This window comes from Zonotrichia albicollis, chromosome 1 (genome assembly GCF_047830755.1).
Source record: "Zonotrichia albicollis isolate bZonAlb1 chromosome 1, bZonAlb1.hap1, whole genome shotgun sequence".
In the NCBI taxonomy this organism is placed as follows: domain Eukaryota; kingdom Metazoa; phylum Chordata; class Aves; order Passeriformes; family Passerellidae; genus Zonotrichia; species Zonotrichia albicollis.
The window spans coordinates 88,417,084-88,442,201 of NC_133819.1; the positions used below are offsets into that span (position 1 = coordinate 88,417,084).

The 25,118-nt window shown below is 38.7% G+C and overlaps 1 protein-coding gene across 1 annotated transcript in view; it reads left to right on the forward strand.

Annotated features, from left to right (window-relative positions):
- Positions 1–20,695, forward strand: part of INO80C (INO80 complex subunit C) — a 30,257-nt gene extending 9,562 nt beyond the window's left edge. Inside the window, exons 2-5 of the mRNA XM_074546436.1 lie at positions 10,727–10,837; positions 13,749–13,860; positions 15,527–15,594; positions 19,981–20,695. Coding sequence (XP_074402537.1) covers positions 10,727–10,837; positions 13,749–13,860; positions 15,527–15,594; positions 19,981–20,112 — 423 coding nt within the window. The 3' untranslated portion in view covers positions 20,113–20,695. The remainder of the gene's footprint in view (positions 1–10,726; positions 10,838–13,748; positions 13,861–15,526; positions 15,595–19,980) is intronic.
- Positions 20,696–25,118: the final 4,423 nt, after the last annotated feature.

The following is a 25,118-nucleotide window of genomic DNA, read 5'->3' on the forward strand; positions in this document are numbered from 1 at the left end:
TGTATGCACAGTGTACTCAGGCTTCTCAAACCAAAGTAGTAATCTGGAAAGATCTTATTCTTTAAGTTGATTATCTTTATTTACATAGTCTAGAACTAGAAGTGTTAGTTTAGGTCTCACATTAATGACCTTGAATTTCCTCCAGTCAGAAATTCTGTTTTCATCTGACTTTTTGTTAAACCTACTTGTTGCAGCCAGAATTGCCTTTTTTTACCGATACAGACTTGCCCTTTTTATGCTTGTCCTTTTTTTATCTGTCGAAAAGGTATTTTTTTATTTGCTGAATAATTCATTGTGGGAAATGTCTTAAAACCGGATCCTGTTAAACGCAGCACAAAATGTTAAATACTATGCTTCCCCTCTCACCTACAATTGTGGATGTGATACCAAAACTTCACTGACTCTAATGTAGTGGCAAGTCAAGTCTTTTAATAGTTCTGTTTTATTTCAAGCAAAAAAGGCAGTTGGGATAGAAGTTTATTTGAAAACATGAACTGTCTGGCACTTTTGAGATTTGCTGCAGTTCCTCAACTTCAATATATGGTACCAGGGTGAAGTGCCACAGAACTTGCATAGCTGAGTAAACAACCACCTACTTGTACAAATGTTTCTGCAGAAATATGTCAGAAATTTGCTTTCAAATTAGCTCTACCATACAACTCTGTCTTCCCTTTTTCTCCTGAGCTGCCTCAAAATAGTCTACAAGAGATACTTATATTACCTTATTTTCATCTAAATTAGAATTTGCCATATGTTTATTTTAGTTCAGTAGTCAGGTTGGTTTTTTTTCATTATCCAGTTAAATGTAGGTATCCATTGGATAATGCAGTTCTGCTGAGTACAGGAAACTGGTGCACTATTCAAAGTTGGAATGGTGGGTAGTAAGTTTACTAGAGAAAGTGAATGGAGTATCCAGGGCATGTGCAACCAGATTTTTTTTGTCCCATAATATGAGGCAAACAATAAAGATGACTGATTTAGCTTGAAGAAGTTTAAAGTCTGAGGTACCATTGGATAATGCAGTTCTGCTGAGTACAGGAAACTGGTGCACTATTCAAAGTTGGAATGGTGGGTAGTAAGTTTACTAGAGAAAGGAAAGTGAATGGAGTATCCAGGGCATGTGCAACCAGATTTTTTTTGTCCCATAATATGAGGCAAACAATAAAGATGACTGATTTAGCTTGAAGAAGTTTAAAGTCTGAGGTACCTAAGCTTTGTGTTTCTGACATGGTGTTTCAGTGTGGCAATTTTAAATACCTGTGCACAAATGGAAAAACCTTCTCCTAAGTAACTTTAGACTGCAATGCACCATGGCAGAAGTAGTGTGGTTAGCAGAAATGAAATAAAACTACAATTTTAATATCCCTAAAGTGACAAGAAAAACAGAATCAAGTGCTAAAATGTGCAAAAAATAGGGAAAATGCAAATGTGAATATTTGTTTCCTGTACTGGTTTATCCAATAGTCCATAACATTTTAAAGGTAAAATTTAACTGTTCTAATCCGGGTGTGTTTTTTCCTTAGCAAAATAGATAGAGTAGGAGCTCTGCAAGATACCCCCTGTTTTCAGTTGAAACTATTTAATTGCCTTTCCTTGAAGAAATGTTGTTTTGTTTTTCTTTGTTACTCAACTGTTATTTCCCATCAGAATGGATGATGTTCTACAGAATAAACTACAATGTGGAAACTGAAAGGGTTTTTTTTTTGTTTTGTTTTTTTCAGAATGAAATTAGTCTCCCATCAATCATAGGAGCAGATAACTTTTCACTTTCCTTGTCCTTGATTCAGTCATGTGTAGATGAATGGACTTGGATCCTTCTCCTACCTTGGCTGAAGGCTGTTACTCGGCACAGGGATTCTGGGATGCTCCCTGAGCAGCATTACAATGTTAATGGCACATGAGCATATTGGAACATTGTAATCTTCCACTCTTTTCTCCAGAAGTACTTTGACCTTAGCTGTTCCGTATCAAATGATGTGTTTTAAACTTTAAGATGCAGTTTAGACAAAGTCCTTGACTGATTTTTTTCTGATAGAGAAAGGAACATACTGGCAGTTTTTTTATAAAAATTCAATTGTGATTTAGTGTAGTCTTTTTTGCTAGTATGCTTCCATCTATTTTCAGTCTTAAAGCCCATCAATTTAGGAGACTTTTTCTATTTAGAGGGATCAAAATATTCTGTTAGCTGAGCTCACTTTTACCCTTGATACAAGTATGACCCAACACGTGCTTTTGGATTCTACATACACTGAAGGTTTTAGCTCTAGGGCCACTTTGGCAATGCCATTCAGCTTATGATTATGAATTTGTCCAAGCTATAATTTTCTTAATAAAGAAAACTGTCAAACTTTATAAACAAGGAGTAGTCCCAATCCACCAAATCTAAAAGTGAGAGATCTCTTGCTATTATTTAAGCCAAAGGGAGCTTTGTGGCAAATGCAAATTAAACCAAGTTTTTCTGGGATAGCGTGAAGCTATTCACAGTTGTGTCCCAATTACATTTTATTTGAGACTTTTCCCCACAGGAAATAGTAATTTTTTTCCTTTAAATATCTGTAAGTTATAAAAATTTGCCTATCACGGTACTTAAATGTCTTTAAATAGGAAAACATATTTGGCATTTGAAATCTCTTGAGACTAAATCCAAGCTTTTTACTGAGGCTTGTCATCTTATTCTGTGTTTGACTGCTTAATAATTTTGAAGAGAAGAAATTGAACTTGAGTTTTTCTAGGTTTGTTTGTTGTTTGTTTGGGTTTTTTTTAAGTGAGCAGTACCATTATGAAAGGAGATCTTGTGTCATGAAATTGCTATGTCTTTTTCCCCCAGGTTTTTAAGAAATGCTTGAGAGGTGGGGGATGTAATTAAAATCTTATTCTCCCTTTGGTTGCATTTTTAATTTTGAATTCTAACCCTCGCACATAATAATAGAGCTTTGCATTAGGGTGTTTTATACCTCTATCAAAGTGACTAAAGTAATTAGTATTTTATACATTTTGGTAAGTATTTTGTCACTGGAACCACCAGTGCAGGTGAATGATAATGGTTTTATGCTCAGGCACTGACAGCACCCTAAATGAGAATGTCGCCTTTTAATCAAGAGCACTTGGAGCCTATGGTATTGAAATGCCCTACAGAGAGCATAGAAAAGCCATCCATCACTTTGTGACAGTCCAATCTTTTAGTGCATGAGTAAAATTTTATTCAGCCTTTCTGAGGCAGTTGGAATGTGAGATGTTTAACTCGCCTCTGAACAGCAGAAGTTCGAAAGCATAATGTCGAGATTGCTATCTGGGCAGCTTATGTGGCTTTGTGTATTATCTTTATTTATTTAAATTGCAGTTGAAGTGTTTTCCATGTCCTGCTTTAAACACCTTCCCCCATACTCTTATATCAGCAGAGATTATATCTAAATTTTAGTCACATATTTGAGTTAATTTGCACAGTTGATTAACTCTTGATGCTCAGTGGAAATACTCAGCAAGTCAGAGGGAAAGAACCACTGCTTTAGGAAAGGCAGGTTTTGTAAGTCTTGTACAGGTAAGTAGTATGTGATTCAAAAATCCTCTGGGAAATGGTTAGAAGAAGTGCATTTAGTGATACATGTACTTGGAATTGTAAACTATTATAATAGTCCAACAATCTCATTTCAAACTTTGTGCTGTTGTGTTTGTTTTTAACAGCCCTCTTTCAGCTTTCTTTATAAGTGAAAACAGTAGTAGCATCTGAGGACAATGTGGTAATTTAAGCAAAAATATTTTTGTTGTCAGGCCTTTGGGATATTTACTTGTGATGTCAGTGGAAGCAAAAACCTATGCCAGGACCTTTGTCTTTTAAGATGAGTTGACACTGATGAAACCCACTGACTTAGATGGATTTACTCCCAATTTAAACTGGATACACAAATGACTTGCCAACCATAGTAGCTGCTTGAAATCGAGGACAAGGATCTGCACAGTACTTATTAGCTGGATACCACTCAGAATTTCAGGGTTTTTTAAGTAAATTCAGTTTTTCAGAGGCCCGTGGAACAGAATTTGCTGTGAATGTGCAAGATTAGGGTTTTTTTTTTTTCCTTGGCATTTTAACATTTTCGAGCTCAACTGGTTTTTGTCCTATGTCCAAAATAAGGTAGGACCTTCTGTGAAGGGAGAACGTTCCTAAAATACTACCATGTACCTGAATGCTGAGAGAGAAGAGGATGGGGATGTTGCACTGGGCTTCATTTTAGTGAGTAGAAAGGAAGAGGGAAAAAGTTTTTCCTGCTGAATCCAAGAACTAGTAAAATGCAACCAGATGAGGAAGACATGTTTATACGTCTTACTGAAAAGGTCTTTGCAGCAAACCCTTCTGTCACAGACGTGGATAGTGTTAATCTTGTTCTAGACAGTCCTGCATTGTTACTGAGTCTTCAGTAAGTCTGCTTCAGAAAATGTAGCATGGTTATAATGTTGGCAATGAGAAATTTTTTAACCATCATTTTAACTTGAGCTTAAACACATCTAATTCTGACACCTTTCTCAGTGAATTATTCCCAGCAATGTAAAGAGCTGCATTTTTGTCTGCCAGAGGGTACGTGTTCCAGTTTTAATGGCCCCTGTCATGTCATCATGCAAAGTTAAATGATTTAAATATTCAGAATGTGCAAGAGCCCGGGCCAGCCTTGTTATAGTGAGAGCTAATATATTAATCAAACAGCTTAATATATGTTCCAGTATGAGCAGTATTAGCTGGCACTCCGTTAAATAGCTGACATTCAGGTTCTACTCCCAATTTTAAAAAGTCTGCTCATATCATTGCTGCTGTCATCTAGTGACATTCGTGCTCTGTTTCCACATGGCATTCTCACTCACTGTAATTGTCTGCTAGTGAAAATACAGGTATTATCCATCGATTTTATAAATTACCATTTTCTTCCCTGGCTGCATGCCACAGCTCTTGTCAGGATATCACAGAACTTACACACAACTAAAAGCCAAGTAAGTTGCCACAAGCTGGATATCGCTGCTTTGGAAGTAACCTACTAGAGGAGTAATTAGACATGCACCACTTTTGAAGCTGAGTTAAAGAAACATTGTAGTAGTATTGTGATTATGAAAATCAGGTGCCAAAAGAAGGTGAAGGTAATTGAAACTATTGAATTTCACATAGAAAGGTTGAAGACAAGTGGGCTCCTCAGTAAACTGGGTGCTTGGGGCCAGACCCCTCTAATTACTTCATTTTCAATGGTGACATGCAACACTCTCATCATCACTATGAGACAAAGGCAGCATTTCAGAAATAGTGGATTTCAGAATGCGGAAAAAAAAAACCAAACCAAAATCCAACCTCTGCAATCACCTTCATCTACAATTCATGTACTCAATATATTGTCAAAGCTAACAAATTAATGATTTGCAGAAAACAGAAAGAATCAATGTTTTCAGTATTGTTTTTGCATCCTTAAATTAGTAACTTCCTTTCCAGTTCTCATAGAATTTAGTTATGCATTAAAGTTTTGATTTACCAACACATTGTTCAGTTACCTTCTGGTTTTAATTTTTTTTTAGCATGTAAAACTGTTAGCACCTAGTGAAACTGGCAACTGATGGTCATAGTGTACCTTCAGTGATGTACAAATCCATTTTTTTTTTTCTAAGCCATGACATGCATAGTATGCAGTGACAGGATGCCAGAAATGCATGTATTTACATCTGGACTTTATGTTTCATATTTTCATGGGGTTTTTAATACATAGTAAAACCCTATTAGTCTAAAGTAATAAAAATATGTTACAGAATATAATCTGAAAGTAAATAGGTAAGAAATTTTACTTCAGTATACATCAGCTATTCTGATATATACTGATGTTGTGCAATTTTAATCCTTGCTGGGGGAATTAAAAAAAAAAAAAAGAAATTATGTGTGAAACAAGAACTTTCATAATAAGCTAATTTCACCTGGTATTTAGTGTCATTGCAGACACCCATCCCAAACCCCACAATGCTGATTCCACCTAGAAATAGCCAAAACAAAGAAATCAGCTTCCATGGTCTACAAGCTTTGCTTGTCCTCTCTAAATAAAACCAGACAGATGGCTCAGTCTTTGGAAATCATGTGAAAACATCTGCGGTAGGGAATTTGGAGCAAAATATATACAAAACATTAATAGATCTACCAAAGCCTAATACTGAAAGTAGTGTGTGAATAGGCAGCCTCCCAGTGTGTTTCCTCCCAGTACAGACAGTGTATACAGCAGGGTCCAAGCTAGGCTCATTCCTGGGGTTTGGCTGCACTCTAAAGAAACCAGTGGAAAGGTAGTAAAGCTTAGCTCAGGTCTCTTCCCCAGACTTGGCTGCTCATAAAACAAACTTATTAACACTCCCAAGTGTTTGCTGCAGGTTTTCAGTCTCTCTCAAATTTTTGCTACTAAGTCCTGTGCCATCTTCGTCCCTTGGGCAGCTGTCACCCAGTCCTGGGACATAACAGGGAGGGCATTGTCCCACCTAGCAGGGATGCTCTGAATACTCAATAGATGGTCCTGTGAAAAGAACTGCAAACTAGAAGCTCATCCCCTCACTATTTCTCTCGTCTATCCCAGGAAGGATAGAGGTTGCCAACTTGCCATACTGTGGTTGTAGTTAAAATTCAGCTGCAGCACATAAACACAACTTTACAGAGGGAATAAAATTGCACAAGTGCTCCTGTAAGAAGTATTTGACCTGCTGCTTATGACTTTTAATACATGCCATTCTAGTCAAGGTTGTTCAAGGAGCAGAACAGAGAGGGATAACATGAGAAGTGGCAACATGGACTTCAGTGGGGATGAATAGCCACAGAAGGAGGTGCTGGGAGAGGATGAGTTACTGATAGTTACTGATGACTTAGCTGCAGTCTTTACTGCAGTGGTTTTATCCTTATTTGAGGTAAAACTAGCATAAGCATGTTCAGCTGTACTGACATCACATTTTCATTTTTCCATGCAGGTGTAGCCTGTAAATGTAAAGCCACCCCAGAATCTTTGTTGCTATGATCTTCAACAGACTATGGAGAAAAACATACTGCTTAGTGACTAATGTAGCACAAATTCCCTGTAGCCCTAGTTACATAAACTACCATTTAAAAGACACAATTTAGTTATAAAGTGCACGGTAAAAGCTGCTCTCTCCTTGAAGTGTATATTGACTTTCCCATAAAGATTGTTTACAAGATCAGTTAAAAAGAAACTTTAAAGAAGCTTTTGAGCATTTCAGCCCATGGTTTCACCTTTTCAGCCCCACAGCAAAGCATTTGAGATTATCCCAGGAGTCTGGGGGTGAGGGAGTTAGCTGAGAGTGGCTCGGTAGGGAAAATGTGCTGGGGATGTGCTGTGGACTGGGCAGGAAGGGGAAGCTGCCCCACACGTGACTGGGGGTTACAGCACACATTGAGCAGAGCGTGTTCCCTGGTGACAGACACTTCCTCACTGTGCTCACCACCACCGTCACTCCGCAGGACTACAAAGGGCATTTGAATTCTTCCTGTTTGTTTGTCCCAGCACATGACAGTGAAGGATGAACTGTCTTCCAATCTAAACGACCAAGCGAACAAGCACATTTGGGAGAGATTTGTTCAACTGATATTAAAAGGTAAATATTACCTTTACTGTGCAGTAATTGTTCACTGAGGAATCTCTTTTCAGGCTGTAAATAACAGTTTGTATTATCACTGTATTATTCACTTTCAGGAAATATGTGTTTTGCAGAACAAAAGTAGATCCATATCCCCTGCCATTAAAAAACTTTCACAAAACAAACCTGAAAAATTACATGAAGTTTCCTGTGCTTTAAATCCTAATGTTTAAAACATAGGCCAGAGAGATTTGTAGATTTTATTGGCACTTGCAGTTTGTGGCTATAAAGCTGCAAAGGATATCAGCTGAGACTTCTGCAGGCTGCACGGGAAGAGCTTTTCAAAGCTCTGTACTTCCAGAGTTCATGCCTCTGTGCAATAGCACATTATTCAGGAAGCAGTGCTTCTGCTCAACTCTTTAATGTTTTTCCAGAAAGACAAGCACATTAGTTGAGCATCTCTCTGCCATGGTCCCGTTGCTAAAAATCAGAGTTTTCATACAAGCAGTGCTGAGTGAGGCAACTGGCATGCCTCTGCACTATGTCTTTATCTCAGTTCCCAGCATTTAACTGGAATTATAATGCTCAGTCTTATTTGCTTCCCAGTCTGTGACAGGGCTCTGAAATCATGGTATCAGCTGCATGCCTCAGTGATATGAAAACTGCTTTACAGCCCTGCACCCTTTGCCTTGGACAGGAAACTGCTGCTCTCAAACTGTCCATGATAGATCCAGAGGCAACTGCTGGCATTGTGTCTCACTGGCACTGGAGGATGACTTGGGTGATCCCATGAACCTGATGCCTTGATGGGCAGCAAACCCAAAGAGCAGCAGTTGCTGCTCTAGATCGTGCTGCCTGTGCCACCATGCAAGGGATACTGGCACCAACAAAATCAGCATTTGTCCTGAATGAAAAGTAGCCTGACTCCTACAGCTCTAACACCTGAAATCCCTTAGGAGCTGATATGGAAAAGAAATTACATATAATATTTACATTCAGGAATTGTCCTGCCAGGAGCAATTCCTTACCTTCTTTCCCACTGCAACAGCAAGATTAGCACTGAATCCACACAGAAGAAACCACTGAAGACAGTGAGGGTAGTATGTAAGTATATCCAGCTGCAGAAATTACAGACTATATGTATAAGGAAGTTTCTTCCCCTTTACTATTTAACTATTTTTATTTGCTGAGTCTCAAAGTACTAGTTACTATTTTGAGTTATTGTTGAAATACTACTCAAAGCCTGTTTCATAGAAACCAGAATACTTATGAGAAGATCACTGAAGGGGCAAAAGTGATAAAGTAATTATCTGTAGAACTGGGTTTAAAACCAACCAGATGGTACCAAAGAAAAGGCAAGAATGCTTTGAAGAATAAATCTGAGTGCTGATTCTTCTACTTAAGAGAATTTACACTGATAATGAGCAGTATCAGAGATAATGAATTCATGAAAAATAATCTTGTATTTCAAGTTTTGTCTTTCTCAAGGCTGACTAATGTTTGCTGCTGAAATCTGAAGTGCTGGAAGCATGCATGTACAAGAATATACTTTGAAACCTAGGAACTCAGTGTATAAAGCCACTTTACTCAGGATTGATGAAGATATTTTCTCTGCTCACTGCCACATAATGTACATGTTTCTAAACATCCATCTGCATTTGTTCTGTTTCTCTGACAGTCACTGCCTTTTAATGTTTTCTGTCCTCAATGGAAGAATCAAGTTTAAGCTACAGGCTTCAGTGTTGCTTCTGCTGATGTTATTATTGCCTTATCTCCTGTAACATGAACTTACAGAGAACTGTCTTGTTTTGAAAACAGATTATTTCTATTCATATTTTTATTTTAGTAAGGCACTAGAAACATTGCTTTTTTTACTTTATACTTCCAATATTTGAGACCTCTTTTTGCTATGTTGAAAACAGGCACTGTAGAATGACTGGAGTATTTCCCCTAAGAAGAGTTCAACTTGCCTAGTCCCTAATCCTGTAATTACTTTTGCATGTATTAAGAGTAAAAACACTTCCCCTGTAGTCACATGGAGAAAGATATGCTGAATCATGGCCTTTGCTCTATAGCCCAGTTTGTAGAGGTACTCCCAATAAGCCACAAATAATAGCAGTGCTTTTTTTTTCCATATTTAAATGAGTGTTGTATCAACACAAAAGGTTTTTACAGGAAAACACTTTTCCCCCTAAGTATTATCTCTCTGAACATAACATGAAAAAACATTTTAACCATCCACGCAGTAAATACTGACTTAGCTTTTAGCCAAGCTTTTACTCCAAGTAAAAAAAAAATAAAAATCAAGATATGGTTCCTATTGACTAAACTACCAAACTCAGTGGCAAAATTTGCACTGACTTTGGGCTAGATGAGGATTTCAAATAAATATTTATGTGTGTAGCGTGGGCTAGTTCTGGTAATGTGGAGCCTTATAGGTCACTAACAAATTTTTAAAAACTCATAAACTCAGCCGTGCAGAATTATCAGAAATTGCTTAGACTGCCACATAACTTTTTTAGCTTTCCAGTCACACACATCTTTTCTGATTGCTCTTCCTGCTAAATAAATAAACAAACCATGAAGAAAACCTAGAAAATACTAACTAGCACCCATGTAGATTTTGTGAAGCTTGCATATAAAAATAATATATAATAAAATACTTTTTCTCAGTCCTCATTCAAGCGCAGTTGGCACCAAGGATGAAGAATAAAATGATTAATCCATTTTTCTTTAGAAAGTTGATGAAAAACCTTTTCATAAATTTTATATATTCCTGTTAATACTTTATACAGAACATTGTAAAAGAGTGTACATTTCTGCTGTTTTGGGTTGCACATACTGTCTTGCACTTTATCAAGTGAGATGAGGTGGCTTTTATTAATACTGCAGTAAACCCCATGCAGTTTTTACTCAGTGGGCTTTGGCCACTCTATTCCTGTCCTCCCTTTTGTGTGTCAGTTGTAAATTGATTGAGAAATACTCTGTTTCATGCTTCCCCACTCTTGGCGTACAACATCTTTAGATGCAAAAGAGATAGGAGAGCAAAAAGGCAACAGGTAGGTAGTACAGCAGATGCCTACATCTCCAGATAAACTTGCTCAGAGTAACAAGCACTAAGACTGTATTTTTTCTGCAGAGTGCAGGTGGAGAGGCTGTGAGTGAAAATAAGCTTCTGAACACAGACTCCAGCACAGGATCAGTGGAAACTACTGCCAAGCCATTACCATTCAAAGACCCAAACTTTGTCGTAAGTATATTATTTGAACAATTTGAAATTTCAAACTTTTCCCATAAAAGACTTACTAGGATTCTATTTAACCATGTTCCTAGTGTAAATATAAAGAAAATAAGCTTAATAGCCAAATAAAAGGTTGACAATTTTTAAGAAATTCACCTCAATCCATGTAACACCATGGTCTAAAGTGTACACTGTATTATAGCATGAGAATGGCATTGGTCCAGAGGCAGAACTGTTCTATTAAATTATGGATCAGGGTGAGGAAACCTGTTAGGTGCAGGTAAGTATGGAAGTTTTATGATATAGTATCTCACAAACTACCACAGCTAGAGAGGAACAATTAATACTACGAATGTATGAATCCCATGTTCCAGTTCCAACTCAAGGCAGGCTGCAAAGCAGTTGAGCTAGAAATTAGCCAGAGAGTCATTAGCAAATGGCATTTTGCTCTTCTTCTGGTCCCTGAAACTCTTAACAGATTTGTGGTGTCTTCTTCCAATCATGGCTAGATTTAGAAGCAAAATGCTCTGTGCCCCCTAGAAGTCTGGCCTGCCAGCATTCAGTCATGTAAACACTGACAGCTGATGAAATGCAGGCTCCTATCACTCTGAGGTTAAACTAGGAGAGAAGGTGAAGGAGATTAAATTAGTAATGCTGGGTTTGTTTTTGATATCTTTTTATCTTGCTGTGCCAAGGCCAACTCATTGGCACACTGTACAAATGCTTTCTAGACAAGCAAACCTCTCAGACTGCTGGTCCTAAGCCAGTACTTAGAAAGAAGGATTTTATCCCAGATTTCACTCTGCATGAACAAGATACAATATCCCCCAGCACATAACGAGTAATCGGGCAACGCACAGCTCGCTAAGCACAGGTTTGGCAGGGGCTATGAAATTAATCTCTGACATGTGAGTTGCTCTACATCTGCTTTGCAGACAACTTCAGTCATGAGAGGGGTGTTCAAACGACCCTATACTTTGCTCACTAATCCTCCAGCAAGCACCAGCATCTTTGAGAAATGGGGCTTACTGCAAAAGCTCCTTTTGTGCCCAGAGGCATCCCATGTAGCTTCCACATAGGATTTAAATATCTGTGAAGCCCTGAGCTGATCCTTCAGTTCTTAGAGGGATGTCACCATTTCCAAAGAGGCAATACTAATGTCTGCATGCTTGAAATAATAATGAATGTACAGGGTCTTTGGCAGCTGCTGCAGAAATAATAGGCAGTTATAATAAAAACCATGAAATTGTCCCCTCCAATACAGTAACTAATTTGAGAAGAAATGCATTGCATGTTAATCAGCATTTCATTGGTATGACCTGGCAGTAACAATTTGGATGGATTTTTGCATCTTTCCAGCCTAATTTGCCTTAAAAGGAAGAAAATAAATCAAACAGTGTCTCTCTCTCTCATATGTATGCCCAAGTTTGAACCATTAGCTCGTTGCAGAGGACAGACTTAAGAGAAGGAGGAAGAAATTACCTTTTCCTTAACTTTCTGATTGGAATTTACATCCATTGGCAATGGGTGAGGGGAAAAAGACTTTCTGACACTTGTGTAGAGCAATAGCTGCTGTAAAGCAGTAGCTCCACCTATCCTAGCTCCAGCTTTCTCTGAACTTTATTTGGTTCATATGTGCTTGGCAGTTGTTGCCTTTTCATTGTAGGTGTGTGAGGTGATGCTCAGCCCCATTTTTATGTGGCATAAGTTCATATAAAAATAGGTTGGTTACTGAACAAAAAAATCATTTTGCAGTGATTTGGGGGAAAATTCATGCATTGAATTTGAATCAGTGGTGTGGAAGTACATGTAGTTTCATCTCATGCTGTAGCAGTCTCTATTAGGCAATGATCTTTAGATGACTAAGGTGTTACCCTAAGAGCAAATATTTGCTTCTGTCTTTTAAATCAGATATCTATCACCAAAACTCAGTATATCATCAGCTTGTGAGCTTCTTTTCTGAATATATCTTATGTCTAAAAAAAAAAAAGCTTTCTCATTGAGTCCTTCCTCCTGTCATCCTCATCAATTTAAGTGGTTAATTTATAAAAATTCAAAGCAAAAGTGTGTTTACGGAACTTCGCTGAGTTTCAATGAGACTCATGGGGCAAGCAGTAATTATTAACAGAAATAGCAACTTCTCAGTTGTAAGAACATTTTCTTTTTCTGAAGTTGAGCTGTAAATCTGTGTCCTTTGATCATTTAGAAGTAGTACAGTATGTTGTGCAGCTTCTGTCTCTGGAGGGACATAAATAAATTACTCTGTAGCAATCGCATTTGATAACTGCAGCTGCCATTATAGTACCTGTGGTAAGCCTTCCATTAGTGTTCCTTTCAAAATGCAAAATTGTCTTGGCAGCCAACATTCTGTTTATTATTCTTTTTCTATTATTCTGTCTTCTAGCCTTTGAAAGAAAAATAAAATTTCCAGAAAGTTTCTCAGTATTCATTACATTTTGCAAGATCAGTTGTGTTTTCTGCAGTCATGGATAATTTGTAAAAGAGCTGCACCTGTAATATGCCATAAAAAGGAGAGAGAAAATTTAGCTGTATAATCACAATTTTAGAAACAACTTCATAGTAATAACTTCTAATACGATAGGAAGTACATACAGAATCCTGTAATCTCAGGCTAAGCCAAACCACATTGATTTTCTATTTCCATGTAAAAAACAGATTTTAATTTCCTTCAGTTAATGGGAAACATAGAAGCTTTGACACAGTCCAAAAAGCTTTGTTTTTGCTTGCAACCAAGATTAGAGTGTACACTATAGTAGTCTGCTGATGAAAGAAGTGAGAATAACAAATGGTTCATGACAAGATGAGACATATCAGAAAGACTATGAAATAGAAGTGTCATGCTCTGAAAGAGTATTCTTTATTTATTTTTTTTCTCTAAACACCATATTTTTAATTCTAGCACTCCGGCATTGGTGGAGCAGCAGCTGGCAAGAAGAACAGAACATGGAAGAACCTAAAACAAATTCTTGCTTCTGAAAGGGCATTGCCATGGCAACTAAATGATCCTAGCTGTAAGCTGCTTAGACGCTTTGCATGTATTTATAAATAATAGAATCCACACAAATAACTTTCTTTAAAACTAACCTAAATTATTTCATCAGTGCATGCAGTATCCTGCTTGGACAGGGTCCAGTGGTACATTTAAGATTTCTCCAATTGCACTCATCAGCCCTAAGTGGAAAGTAGGGGGAAGCAAATAATTTGGAGTATCATGGCAAAGTTCAAATACATCTGAGAGGAGAGTTTAATAAGGAAAAAATATTTATCCAAACCAAGTCAGAAACTCTTATTCCCAAGAGATTTTTGTCACCTTTTCACTGGTTAGGCACCTCTTCCTCTGTACAGTCCAGAGGTCTTTTGGTGGGTGGCTGCTACTTGATTAGCTATATTTGAGTACTTTTCAAATAGTTTCTGCTAAACCACATACCTGCAGTAGCTTAGACCTCAGCCCAAGCTTCCTATCTAGCTCCTTATCCTAGATTCTTGGGAGATTTAAATCCTACATCCTCTCTTTAGTGCATCACAGCTGAAACTCCACTATTAGCAGTGCTGATTAGCAGTCCTAGCTGGTTACATCCACAGAGTTACAGCAGTGGTCTTAATCTAGATACTCTTCAAGTCTGCTTGTAAAGCAGGATACTATTGAATGTAGCTACCAGCAGAATGCAATCCTCAGATTTTATTTGGGCAAGTAGAGACATTTCAAAACTGAGAATATGCATTCACTTTTTGTCAGACTTGGTGCTTTATCCAAAAATAGCTTGCCGTTTTCTGAAGTGTTTTAGACGCAACTGTTACAGAAAAATGCAGACTACTGTGCGTTCCTGGCCATTGTAACTGACAATGTGCTGATGTTGCTATTTCTGCTGTGCTCTGTTTGCAACCAGAAATTTGCAGTATTTTCTATAGGAAGGAGGGAAAAGAAATTCAGTTTCCTATTTAAAACCAGTTGTCTGTGGCATTAGGGTCTTTTGAATTATGAGATGATGGGTTAGAAATTTGATATGGATGGAGTGTTTGAATTGAGCATAGCATCTGAATGAATTGCAAGGGGGATCGGGAAAGAGGACAGAAATCATTCAGGTACAAGGTATTTTTGTAAACATCCAAAATTGAGGATTTAACTACTTAAGCATACCAACTGTATCTTTAAAATGTTTATGAATGATAATTGCTATCTAAAGGGCACCAAAGAACAGCAATTTCCAACCCTCAGTTTAAACATTCAGACAATTTTCTAGGTCATTGACTGGGCTTAAAGTGGTACATGCTTAAAGATTTAACTGATTTAAAAGATTACTTTGCTTTTCTGGATTATAGTATTTCAGAGCTGCAATCTTGAGCAACGTTTCACGGTCTTAACATACAGTATGCATTTGATAGTGGTTATTCTTTGCATGTGACTGACTGCAAGGGAATTCATTAAGGCTTGGAAGAAATGGACACATTTCAAATGTCTGGCATTTTCCTTCTGGGGAGGGCAGTTCTGCTTGCTGAACTCTATTAACAGATGAGCAGGATCAGACTGTGATTTACATGCTAGCAGGGTAAATGTTTTAGAGGTGGTTCTGCTTCATATTGCTTTGCTAGTTAATAGAGACCTCAGACAGTAGGTTTATGTTATCGAATATATATATATATGTGAGATACTGAGTTTATGCCTTTGTTTCTCTCTAGATTTTAATATTGATGCTCCTCCTTCTTTTAAACCTGCTAAGAAATACTCAGACATCTCAGGACTTCCGGTAAGTATTTTTTTCCCCTCAAAAATGATATCTCACCTTCCGCAATGAAATAGTGCTGGTGCCTTGTTTTGTAAAAGATGTATATGCTGAAGTACCTATTCAGAATTGGGCTTAATAATTACCCAGTGATTTGTGACCAAACCCCAAATACTTGTCACTACATCACAAAATCCTTAGTTTGGTAATAGATGTCAGGACAGACTAAATACCTTGTCCTGTCAAGTAACTCCTATGACATCTCTTTCTCACCTGTAGAATCTACATTGGTGCCCATGATTTCTAATTCTTAAGATAGCTGCAGGGAAAGCTGGTAGTCCACAGTCTCCATTACTGTTGACTTTGCCAAGGTGTACCCACACTGACTGAAACTATCCATGCTGTTTACCTGATGTGGATTTATTTCATTGTATCTTGTAGAGGAAGTTTTAAAAAGATGGCTCAGCAATTTTCAATAATGTGATTAGGCAAAATTTTATTGTTTTTTCTCTTTTCCACCAGGTTAAAAAAACCCCCAGCCTTGTTATCATTGCTCTCAAACTTTGCCTCAACCTAATCAGCCTGAAACACACTTGGAATAAAGTGTTTAGAATTTCGGATACCCCTATGCTTCAGAGCTGGAAGTTGGAGTTTGGCAGGTGTATAGCCTGTGTGTCACAGATAGGCTCTTTTACATGTTTCTGTTAAAGAAAGAGGAGAAAGGGAAAAAAAACCAACAAACCACAATTGACTTAGATACAGTTTGCACATGCTCCAGAAAGTCTTGGTAGTTACAATTTGGTGCCTGAATTCCCCAAAGTTGCTGTTGACACAAAACAGGAGTAAAGTCATTGAATTCTGCCCAACAAAAATTTTCTATCTCCTGTTGAAACTGTTCCTGTGTTACATGAATAATTTTACTTACAACAAAACAGGTATTAGTAACAGCATATCTTTTCACTTTTCACCTTAAAATGCCAGTGATTTATTTTGCAGAAGTCTGTGCATTTCTTACAATTGAAATTAATGGGAATGTTGTATTTTGGAAAAAAAATGCTTGTATTTTGGAAAAAAATGCTACACTAAATTGATACACTCATGAAAACTTTGTAATATCAAAGAGCCTTGCACAGAATTTCTGTGTCACTTCCCTTTAAGTTTAACTGCTTCCCTTTAAGTTTAAACTGCTTCTCACTCATAGGACACTAGCACACATTCACAGACATAATATCACCTCCTGGAGATGTCCTTAAAGGTACATATTTGTTATGCAGGTTAGCATACCACCTTGCATTCTGTGCACTGAATTAGGCAAAAAGTCCTCATTAGGACAGAAAATGGGTGAGCACTTAACTAAGGGCTGCCTTATAGTGAATACTTAGTGTAAGGCATCAAAAATTAGCTTTAGCTCCAACTGTAATCCTGCACATCCAAGCATTTGATCTTGATTTGGTAGCATATATTTTCTTAGACTTTATTTTTTAAGTAACACATTTAGATGAGGCACCTATGAGGTGGCATGTGTTCAGCCTGTGCCTCTGCATGTGGTTTGGAAAGGGAGTGGGTTGCTCAGATAAAGGCTGGTAGCCCTTGGTGTTCAAGAGGCAGTGGAAAAACAACATCTCCCTCACAGATGAACTGGCAGACAGAAAATGGAAGAGAATGCTCACAAACCCAGGGAAGGTAATTCCCTCCAGCCAGGCAGACTCCTGCCCCATCTCCAAGGAACCAGATAATGCTTTCCAGCACTAACCTTTGATGTACTTCAAAACTAATCAGTCATTGCACCTATAGTGAGCTGATGGTGCAGGGTATAGATGGGAGTGGAGACCACATCCCTACCAGTTAAAGGTCAGTTAAACCTTAGGAAATTCTCTCAGTTCCTCAGCTTCTCTTTACCAGCACCTCTTTTCCATCAGTGTTTTAAGTACTGTAACTATTCTAGCTTAGTACAGATACTCTCTATACAAATCCATTCAGGGCTGCTTTTGTTTTCTTTTCTCCTCTATCCACTTTTTCCCCCTTAATTTTCTGTCCTCTAATTGATTGTGAGTCGAGTTTCCTATTTTACCTGGCCTGCAAGGTTTCTCCAGACTATGATAAAATTGCCACATTTAAAAAACCCCTTTGTTATTAAAATAGCTGAGACAGTGTGCCCTTTAAATTGCTAGGCTAGAAATGTTTCATAAGAAGCACTAAATATGCTTTCAAGATCATGTCCTAGTAGGAGCATATGTGGGACAATAGAATATTGTAGAAATGTAGTATTATAAAAATGCCCCTGTATTTTCTGTGTAAAATATAAAAGCATTTGTGTAAGAATATATTTTCTGTGGGAATGCTAGATTCCCCTTGTGGGGGGGAAAAGTATTCCTTAGCATTACCCATTTAGGGAAGAATTAAATTGTCTACTAGGTACAAAAAGAGAAGTATATTAAAACATTCTCAATCAGCATACTTGCTCTCATATTAGATGCCACAATTAAATTCTACTGATCCCCTTCTCTTTCTGTGTGTAGCACAAATGGAATTAAATTTACCAATGGTCTCAGCAGAGCAGCCAATTTATATTTGTAAGGCAGCCTAGAATTCTAAAGCTATTATATACTGTATTGACACTGCAAAATAAACCTATTATTTCCAACTTGCAAAATGAATATTTAGATATTTTAACATTCAAACCAGAGTAATTTATTGTAAAGCAGATTAAAAAAAAACAACAAATAAGAAACCCAAACCTTCAAATGTTACCATTTCTCTTCCTTTTCTGAAAATGGATCAGACCTGTTACTATAGAAACAGATTGAGATACCTAGTTTATTGTATTTTAAGAGCATGTCTCCATGGCCTTTGATTTAGTTTTTAAACATGACAGAGTTTTTTCTTTGCAAATTCATCTTAATTTAATATTCTAATCTCTAATTATTGCTGGAGTATTGGTAAAGTTTGTTTTCAAGCTGAAGCCATGGCATGAATGGCTGGTTATGATACATGAGTGTCTGCAAACAGTACAGCCCAATACATAATACCAGAACAGTCAAGAGCTGCCATAATATTTTTAACCTAGATCAGTGCACAATACAAATTGCAGATATTGCTTGGTTACTCTATTACAGAATTATGCACACTTGAAAAGCAGTCTAATTGCTTAGCTTTTTCTTACATGAGGCCAGGTGTAAAGAGTGAAATAAAAGTAAATTTATAACTGCTGTATAAATTTATACCTCCTAATGTTCTAACTTTGCTATTTGTTTGAAACTTAATTGATGGCTTGAACTGTTAGCTGACTACATTTAATTAACCTGGCAGCATTTCTTTGTAAAGAAAACAAAGCTACAAATAACACTAAATTTTCCAAGTCATATCAAACCAAATGATTGGCTGGATTGTTACCATGGTCAACAGGTGCTTTTCAACATAAAAATGTGGAAAGCTCTGCACTATAACTGTATGGCATGGGGGACTACTCCAGCTCTTCCTGGCCTTTCATGTTTTTAGTATCAATGCCTCGAGGGATCTCAACTGCCTTTGTCTTGCAGCCTGCCACCCTCTCGTGCTAAAGAAAGTCACAGAAGACACTTCTAGAGCCTTGGCAAGAACTTGGTAATCCAATGCTGAAGGGGCAGGGATTGTCCTGGAGGCTGCGTGTGCAGAGGCAATGCCCTGATGCCTGCCTTCCCCCAGTGCAGCCTCCTGGCCTACCCTGAGCTCAGCCAAGCTCCAGGTTTCTGTAGCAACAAGGAAGGGGAGAGGGTAGAAGGAAACTGGCACCGCTCCCAGGCACCCAGGCTCCAAATATAGCAGAGGATAGGAGCGTAGCCCAGGGTGAGCTGGCCAGGCTGCTCTCCTGAAAGCAGGCATCTGGAGCAAACCACAATGCTGGGTTCAAATCTCTTATCAGTTCAGTCACAGAACCATAAGCTGAGACTCCCTAGCTTTAACAACCACTTTAAAGTAAATTAAAAGCTAAGTTGTATGCAGCAAGAGAAAGGCAGTCCAAAGCTATCAGAGCACCCATAATTCAGCCTCTTTGTGGGTAATTTATTGGCAACAGCCTGACTCTTTGGAGAGCTGCCTTAAGAGAGACTGCACAAGGCACAGAGTTGCTAGGGTGAGTTTAGAGAGTTGAGGAATTTTTTTTGCACTGTGTTTTATAGGAAGCTTACTTCAGCCCTCTGTTATGTTTAATGCATTTCTAATCTGATTTTATAGGGGGTCTGTTAACTTCTCATAAGTCCTCACATGAGAAGAAAGAAAAAAACACAGACTTGTGGCCACATGGCAGAACAGCAGTGCTGTTGTTAGGAAGAGAAACTCACTGCTTTGTGGTATTGTAATTAAGATACTTATTTTGCTGTTATGATTAGAAATTTTATTTGAATCATATCTCCACCATTGTTTATTTTTCAGGCAAATTACACAGACCCACAGAGCAAGCTGAGATTTAGTACTATCGAAGAATTTGCCTATATTCGGATGCTCCCTTCAGATGTGGTTACAGGATACCTGGCTCTAAGGAAAGCAACAAGTATTGTTTCCTGAACAGACTAAATATTCTTGTATATTGCTTGTGAACAGTGCTCATTTGGTGGAAACTGACCATGGGACTGAGATTCTTTAAAACTACCCATGGATTTTTACATCTGGAAGTAGTTGATGATACAGGCATTTGAAGAACATATGGATTTAATTTGCAGAAATGCTGATATTTGTTAGTTTGCCAATTTGTTAGCAATTTAGTTTGGTGAACAGAATAGCTTAGACCGTAAGGATATGTATCTGTACTAAAATGTCTCATGTACTATAATTTATATTAATTTCTATAAAGACAGGATTTCATCTCCACCCTGTATATTTTATGTACTACCTTGGCACAGAAGAAACTGTCATTTGATTTAAGGAAAAGGTAACAAGATATCCAAATGTCTAAACCTGCCTTACCAGATGTGTTTGCCACTTGGCTATAAAGTTGTCCCATCTGTAAAATGAAGCTAACATACTCAGCAAGTGCTGCTGTTGTGATGACTTTTCAGGGTTCTGAGGCACTGTGGAAATGAAGACACAAATGTTTGTATTTAATTAACTGCTAACATAAATAAAGTTGGACTCAAACTTGCTTGTAAAATACATTGCTTGTTACATGTTCATCTGTGAACATGTGTAACAGGATTCAGTCAAATCACTGTGTAACTCTTAATCATGACACTTTGCAGTTTTTGAATCCTTCATTTCACAGCCTAAATATTCTTCTACCTTTCCTAGTGATTACAGTATTTATATTAATCAGTATGAAGAAAGTACTAATTTCCCAGTGTTTAAAAATAAAAGGTAAGAGGCAGGAGTTCCAGTCTCCATTGGCATTCCAACACCCAGAGGGCCTTCAACAGTGTTCTACATTAGAACACTGAACTTAGCACTATGAGACACCAAAAGAATACTTGAGAGCAAAAGAACATTGTCATACTTTAGAAGAAGGAGACTAAAAGAAAGTTTGGACTCTTGCTGGGGGGATGGCTGACAGGTACATGCCAACACACCAGCATAAGAATGACCATGACCTCCTGAAACTAAGTCTGGGGGCAAAGGGGCAGAGGGTTTTCTGCCCATTCTTTCTTTCTGTCCTCTTTCTTTTGACAAGTACTGTCTTCCCACTTCTGAGTCTTTGTCCCAGCCTTCAGTCTCAGCTATTCCCAGCCCCCAGTTACACAGCCTTCACTCCCACACTCCATCAACAGTCCTGGAGTGGGGGCACTAGAACTGGCTGCTACACAAGTTCCCACTTGCTGTGGGAATGCTCTTTTCCCATGTGCAAAACTGCCCAGTGGAACACCGGTGCCATGGTTAGTGCTGGACTCCCCAGGTCCCTGGGGAGGTGAGGTGCTGGTCAGGACACAGCACTCCTGACTCAGCAAACTCCACCATGGACATCATGTGCAAGGCACACTCTTCTCTTTGCCTGCACAAGCAGCACACAATGGTGACCTTTCAGTGTCTAAGCTGTGTCTTGAATGCATTTTTCTATAGACATGATAACAGTTATTTTTTTTTTCTGATTGAAAGAATAAATATGCAGAGTGTATTAATTTCAACTCCAAAACAGGAAAACCAATAACTTTCATTGTTTAATGAAAGCTTGTGGGACTCATTCCTCAGTTTTTGTGATCTAATATTGCCAAAACCAAATTCTAGAAGTCTTTGACATGCTTACAATAGATCCTTCAAAGCCTAGATATCTGTAATGCTACAAGTGCATTGCAGTACAAAAAAGAATGACAGGATATCTCTCTGCATGCCAACAAGCATCCAAGCCACATTCTCTTTGCATTGAGTTTTATAATGCATATTTTAAACTTACATTACATACCGAACATGTGTTCATATGATAAGCTTAACACTGATATGAAAAGGAAACACATAGAACTGCTGTAAGATCATTTTTGTTTTAAATAAGCAGACAGCAGCTCAGAAAATCGATTTCACAAGCTTGTTCTCTCCCACAAATATTTTTAACATTCTTTGGGAATGACTGTGTAGGAGCCCAGGCTCCTCCACTGTCAGAAGTGTTCCTTGCACTCCTGTACTCTATATTAAGATGTTGCTTCTCAGCTAATTTCTCCCATGCAGTGTTTATACATTCTGTTTTCAAAATCTGTGTCTCGCTGAATGAATCAGCATCAGAAAATCAAATACGTCTTACATTTGGCAAAAAACTTAGTGACTCTTCTCTCAGTGCTCTGTGTCCATATGATGGCTATGAGATTCCCTTTTCTTCCCTCCCATATTTCTTCCCTTGTTGGCTTTTTGTTCCTAGTCAGTAGTACCTCCCTTTTACTCGTTAGGTTGTGCAATGGTCAAGCCAAGAGTGATGAGTCAGCCACCAGCACCATTCAGCATTACATCAATCAACAACAGCTTACTATGTGGGACAATCAAACCAGGTTTCATTTAGCAGGAAGCTGAGGACACAACAGATCTCGTGGCCAACATGTGTAATGGCATTCAGTCCTGCTGGGTTCCTTTTGAATGCTGCTCTCATCAGTGCCTTCTATGAGAGAACTGAGCAGTACCTCCCTTGCTTTATTTAAGAGAAAATATGTACGAGTGAAAAGCTTATCTGTGCCACAGAGCAGTTTTAAAGTGTTTTATTGACAGTTTTAGAAGAAGTAAAAATGGGAGAAATACATTTATGTGTAAAAGTACTTACAGGATATTATCTAGATAATCATACATGAGTTGAATTAAAATTGAGAAGAGGACAAAAGAGAAGCTTTTAAAAGAGAAACAGCAATGAATACCATTTGAGACTTGGGGAGAATGTGTTTTGGCTAATAGCACTGCCATATCACTGAAGCAAAAGCCAGCAGTCAGGGTGAGGAGCAATCTGTTAGAGTACAACCATTACTGAGTGGGAAGTATCACCTGAGTGCATTACTTCACACAGACCCTGGATGGTTCAGCCTCACACACATCTGCATGGTGATGTTCCCTGTCATCCCCCTGTAAGGGCCTGCAGCACACCAGTTGCTAGGTGCCCACAGAAATCCCACTGCCATTAATGAGAGGTGAGCTTGTCCAGCACCTCTCAAGGTGCAGTCCAACTGGCAGAGCTTTAGCCTCAGTCTTTTTGGCAGGTGGAAGACACGTTTTCCATGCCTCATTTACCCTATCCCAGAGCCAAGCTCCTGTTTTCCTGTGCAGCTTCCTGCCCAGCACACACCACTGGCCCAGTAAGCACTGGAGATGGGAGTTGTCTCCAGCCTGCCGTGGGGTTTTCTGCTTTTGTTCAGGACTGCAGTAGCTTTGGGTGGATGTGCTTGCCCCAAGGCCAAGACAAAGCAGGCAGCTGTTGCCCCAGGGCAGCAGAACCACCTTAACTGAACTGCCTGGTGTGGCCCCGGTGCTGAGCTGGGGCAGGGGCTGGGCCAGTGGGGCCAGGGACTGCAGAGCCAGCTGCTCCCAAGGGAAGGGATCTGCTGGGAGCTGTGACAGGAATGAAGCAATCACAGCCACAGCTGCTGCCTCCGGGCTCTTCAGAGGAAGGGAAAACAGGGTGCTGGAGCTCCACAGCTCTTCCCTTGATTATTCACTGCTGTTTCAAACAGCAGGTGTGTGCCCATGGAAACTTCCTGCCCCAGCACTTCCCTCTGCTGCATCTGAAGTAAGAATGACCTTGGCCTCACATCCTAGAAAGCTGCAAAATTCAATTGAGAGAGGCCTTGGGCCAGCTCATTTTGGAGCCCCTCCATTTCACTGTCCTGTATTTCTTGGCTTTCTCCCATCATAGTGTTCTAGATCCCTATGGAATTGCTATATATGGGCTTCCATGGAGGACAGGAGGAGCAGTCACACTCAAGATGTGCCTTAATCTCCTCTACAAAAGAAAATGAAAGTAAGCAAAGGGGAGGGCTTTTTACTAATACAAAATATCAAACTGAAAATTAACCAGTGTAAGCTTAAAAAGGTTTTTCCAAGTCCACCCTGTTCAGAGAAAAAGCTTGAAAAGCAATTACAATCATTTTCCTGAAGGGCTAAGTAATCTTTAATAAATTCATGCAACAGTAATTTATTACTAGAAAACTAAGCAATGGATTTTAAGGTCTCTTATAATCTCTAACAATGTGTGTGGCTTACATTCTCAAATAGCACATAGTTTTTCTTCCTGAATCACTTCAAGAAAGGAGAGTTTCACAGACTTGATGTCATGTTTCAGGAGGAAGACCCTGACTTAGTGCTCATTTAAATAAGAGTCAAGTGGTATCTGTATTGTTACTGAACACTCAGTCACACTATGGTGGTCATACCACTAATATTACAAGTCAAGAAATTAATAATTCTCTTTTTATATAAGTGTTCCCCAATGAAAGACCATTTTGTCTGTTGGCGAGTGGATGGGTGGAACATAATAAAATAATACATCTTCAGGCAAGAAAAACATTTTATGTCCATTTGGTATCTGTAAGTATTGCTTGGCTGGTTTTTGTATTACCTGAGAAGCTTAACAAACCCAGTATTTTCAGGTGATTACACTACTGTAAATCACAGCCTACAGACAGCAATAGCACTAAGCTCTTGGGAGAGGTAATAACAACAACTAACAAACACTGTTTGAACTACTGTAGTAGTTTAGTGCTGCCTGTGTAATTGCACATGGTTTATGATTTATGAGGTCACTTGTACAGACCACTGCTGTCTCTTGACACTGTAGTCTAAAATCAATAATCTCTACACAAAAAGCATAGAACTAGTGGCCTAGACAGTAAGCTGGGGCTGGCTGTGGTTTCTGTTTACCAGTGTGTTCTCCTGTGTGCAAGAGCTCCCCTCAGCTATTGCATGCTGACTGCTGTGGCTCTGCTTCTTGACTGCAGCATTGCAGCCAGCATTGCAGCCCAGGAAACTGCATCTGCCTCATGGCCTGCCTGATGCCTTCTCCAATGTCCCCAGTCTGGGATGCAAACACTGCCCATCTCTCAAGCGCAGAAATCATTTACAAGTCAGAGCCCATGAGAACAGTGTCCCTTTTCTCAGGAAGTCTTGAATCCAAAACACAG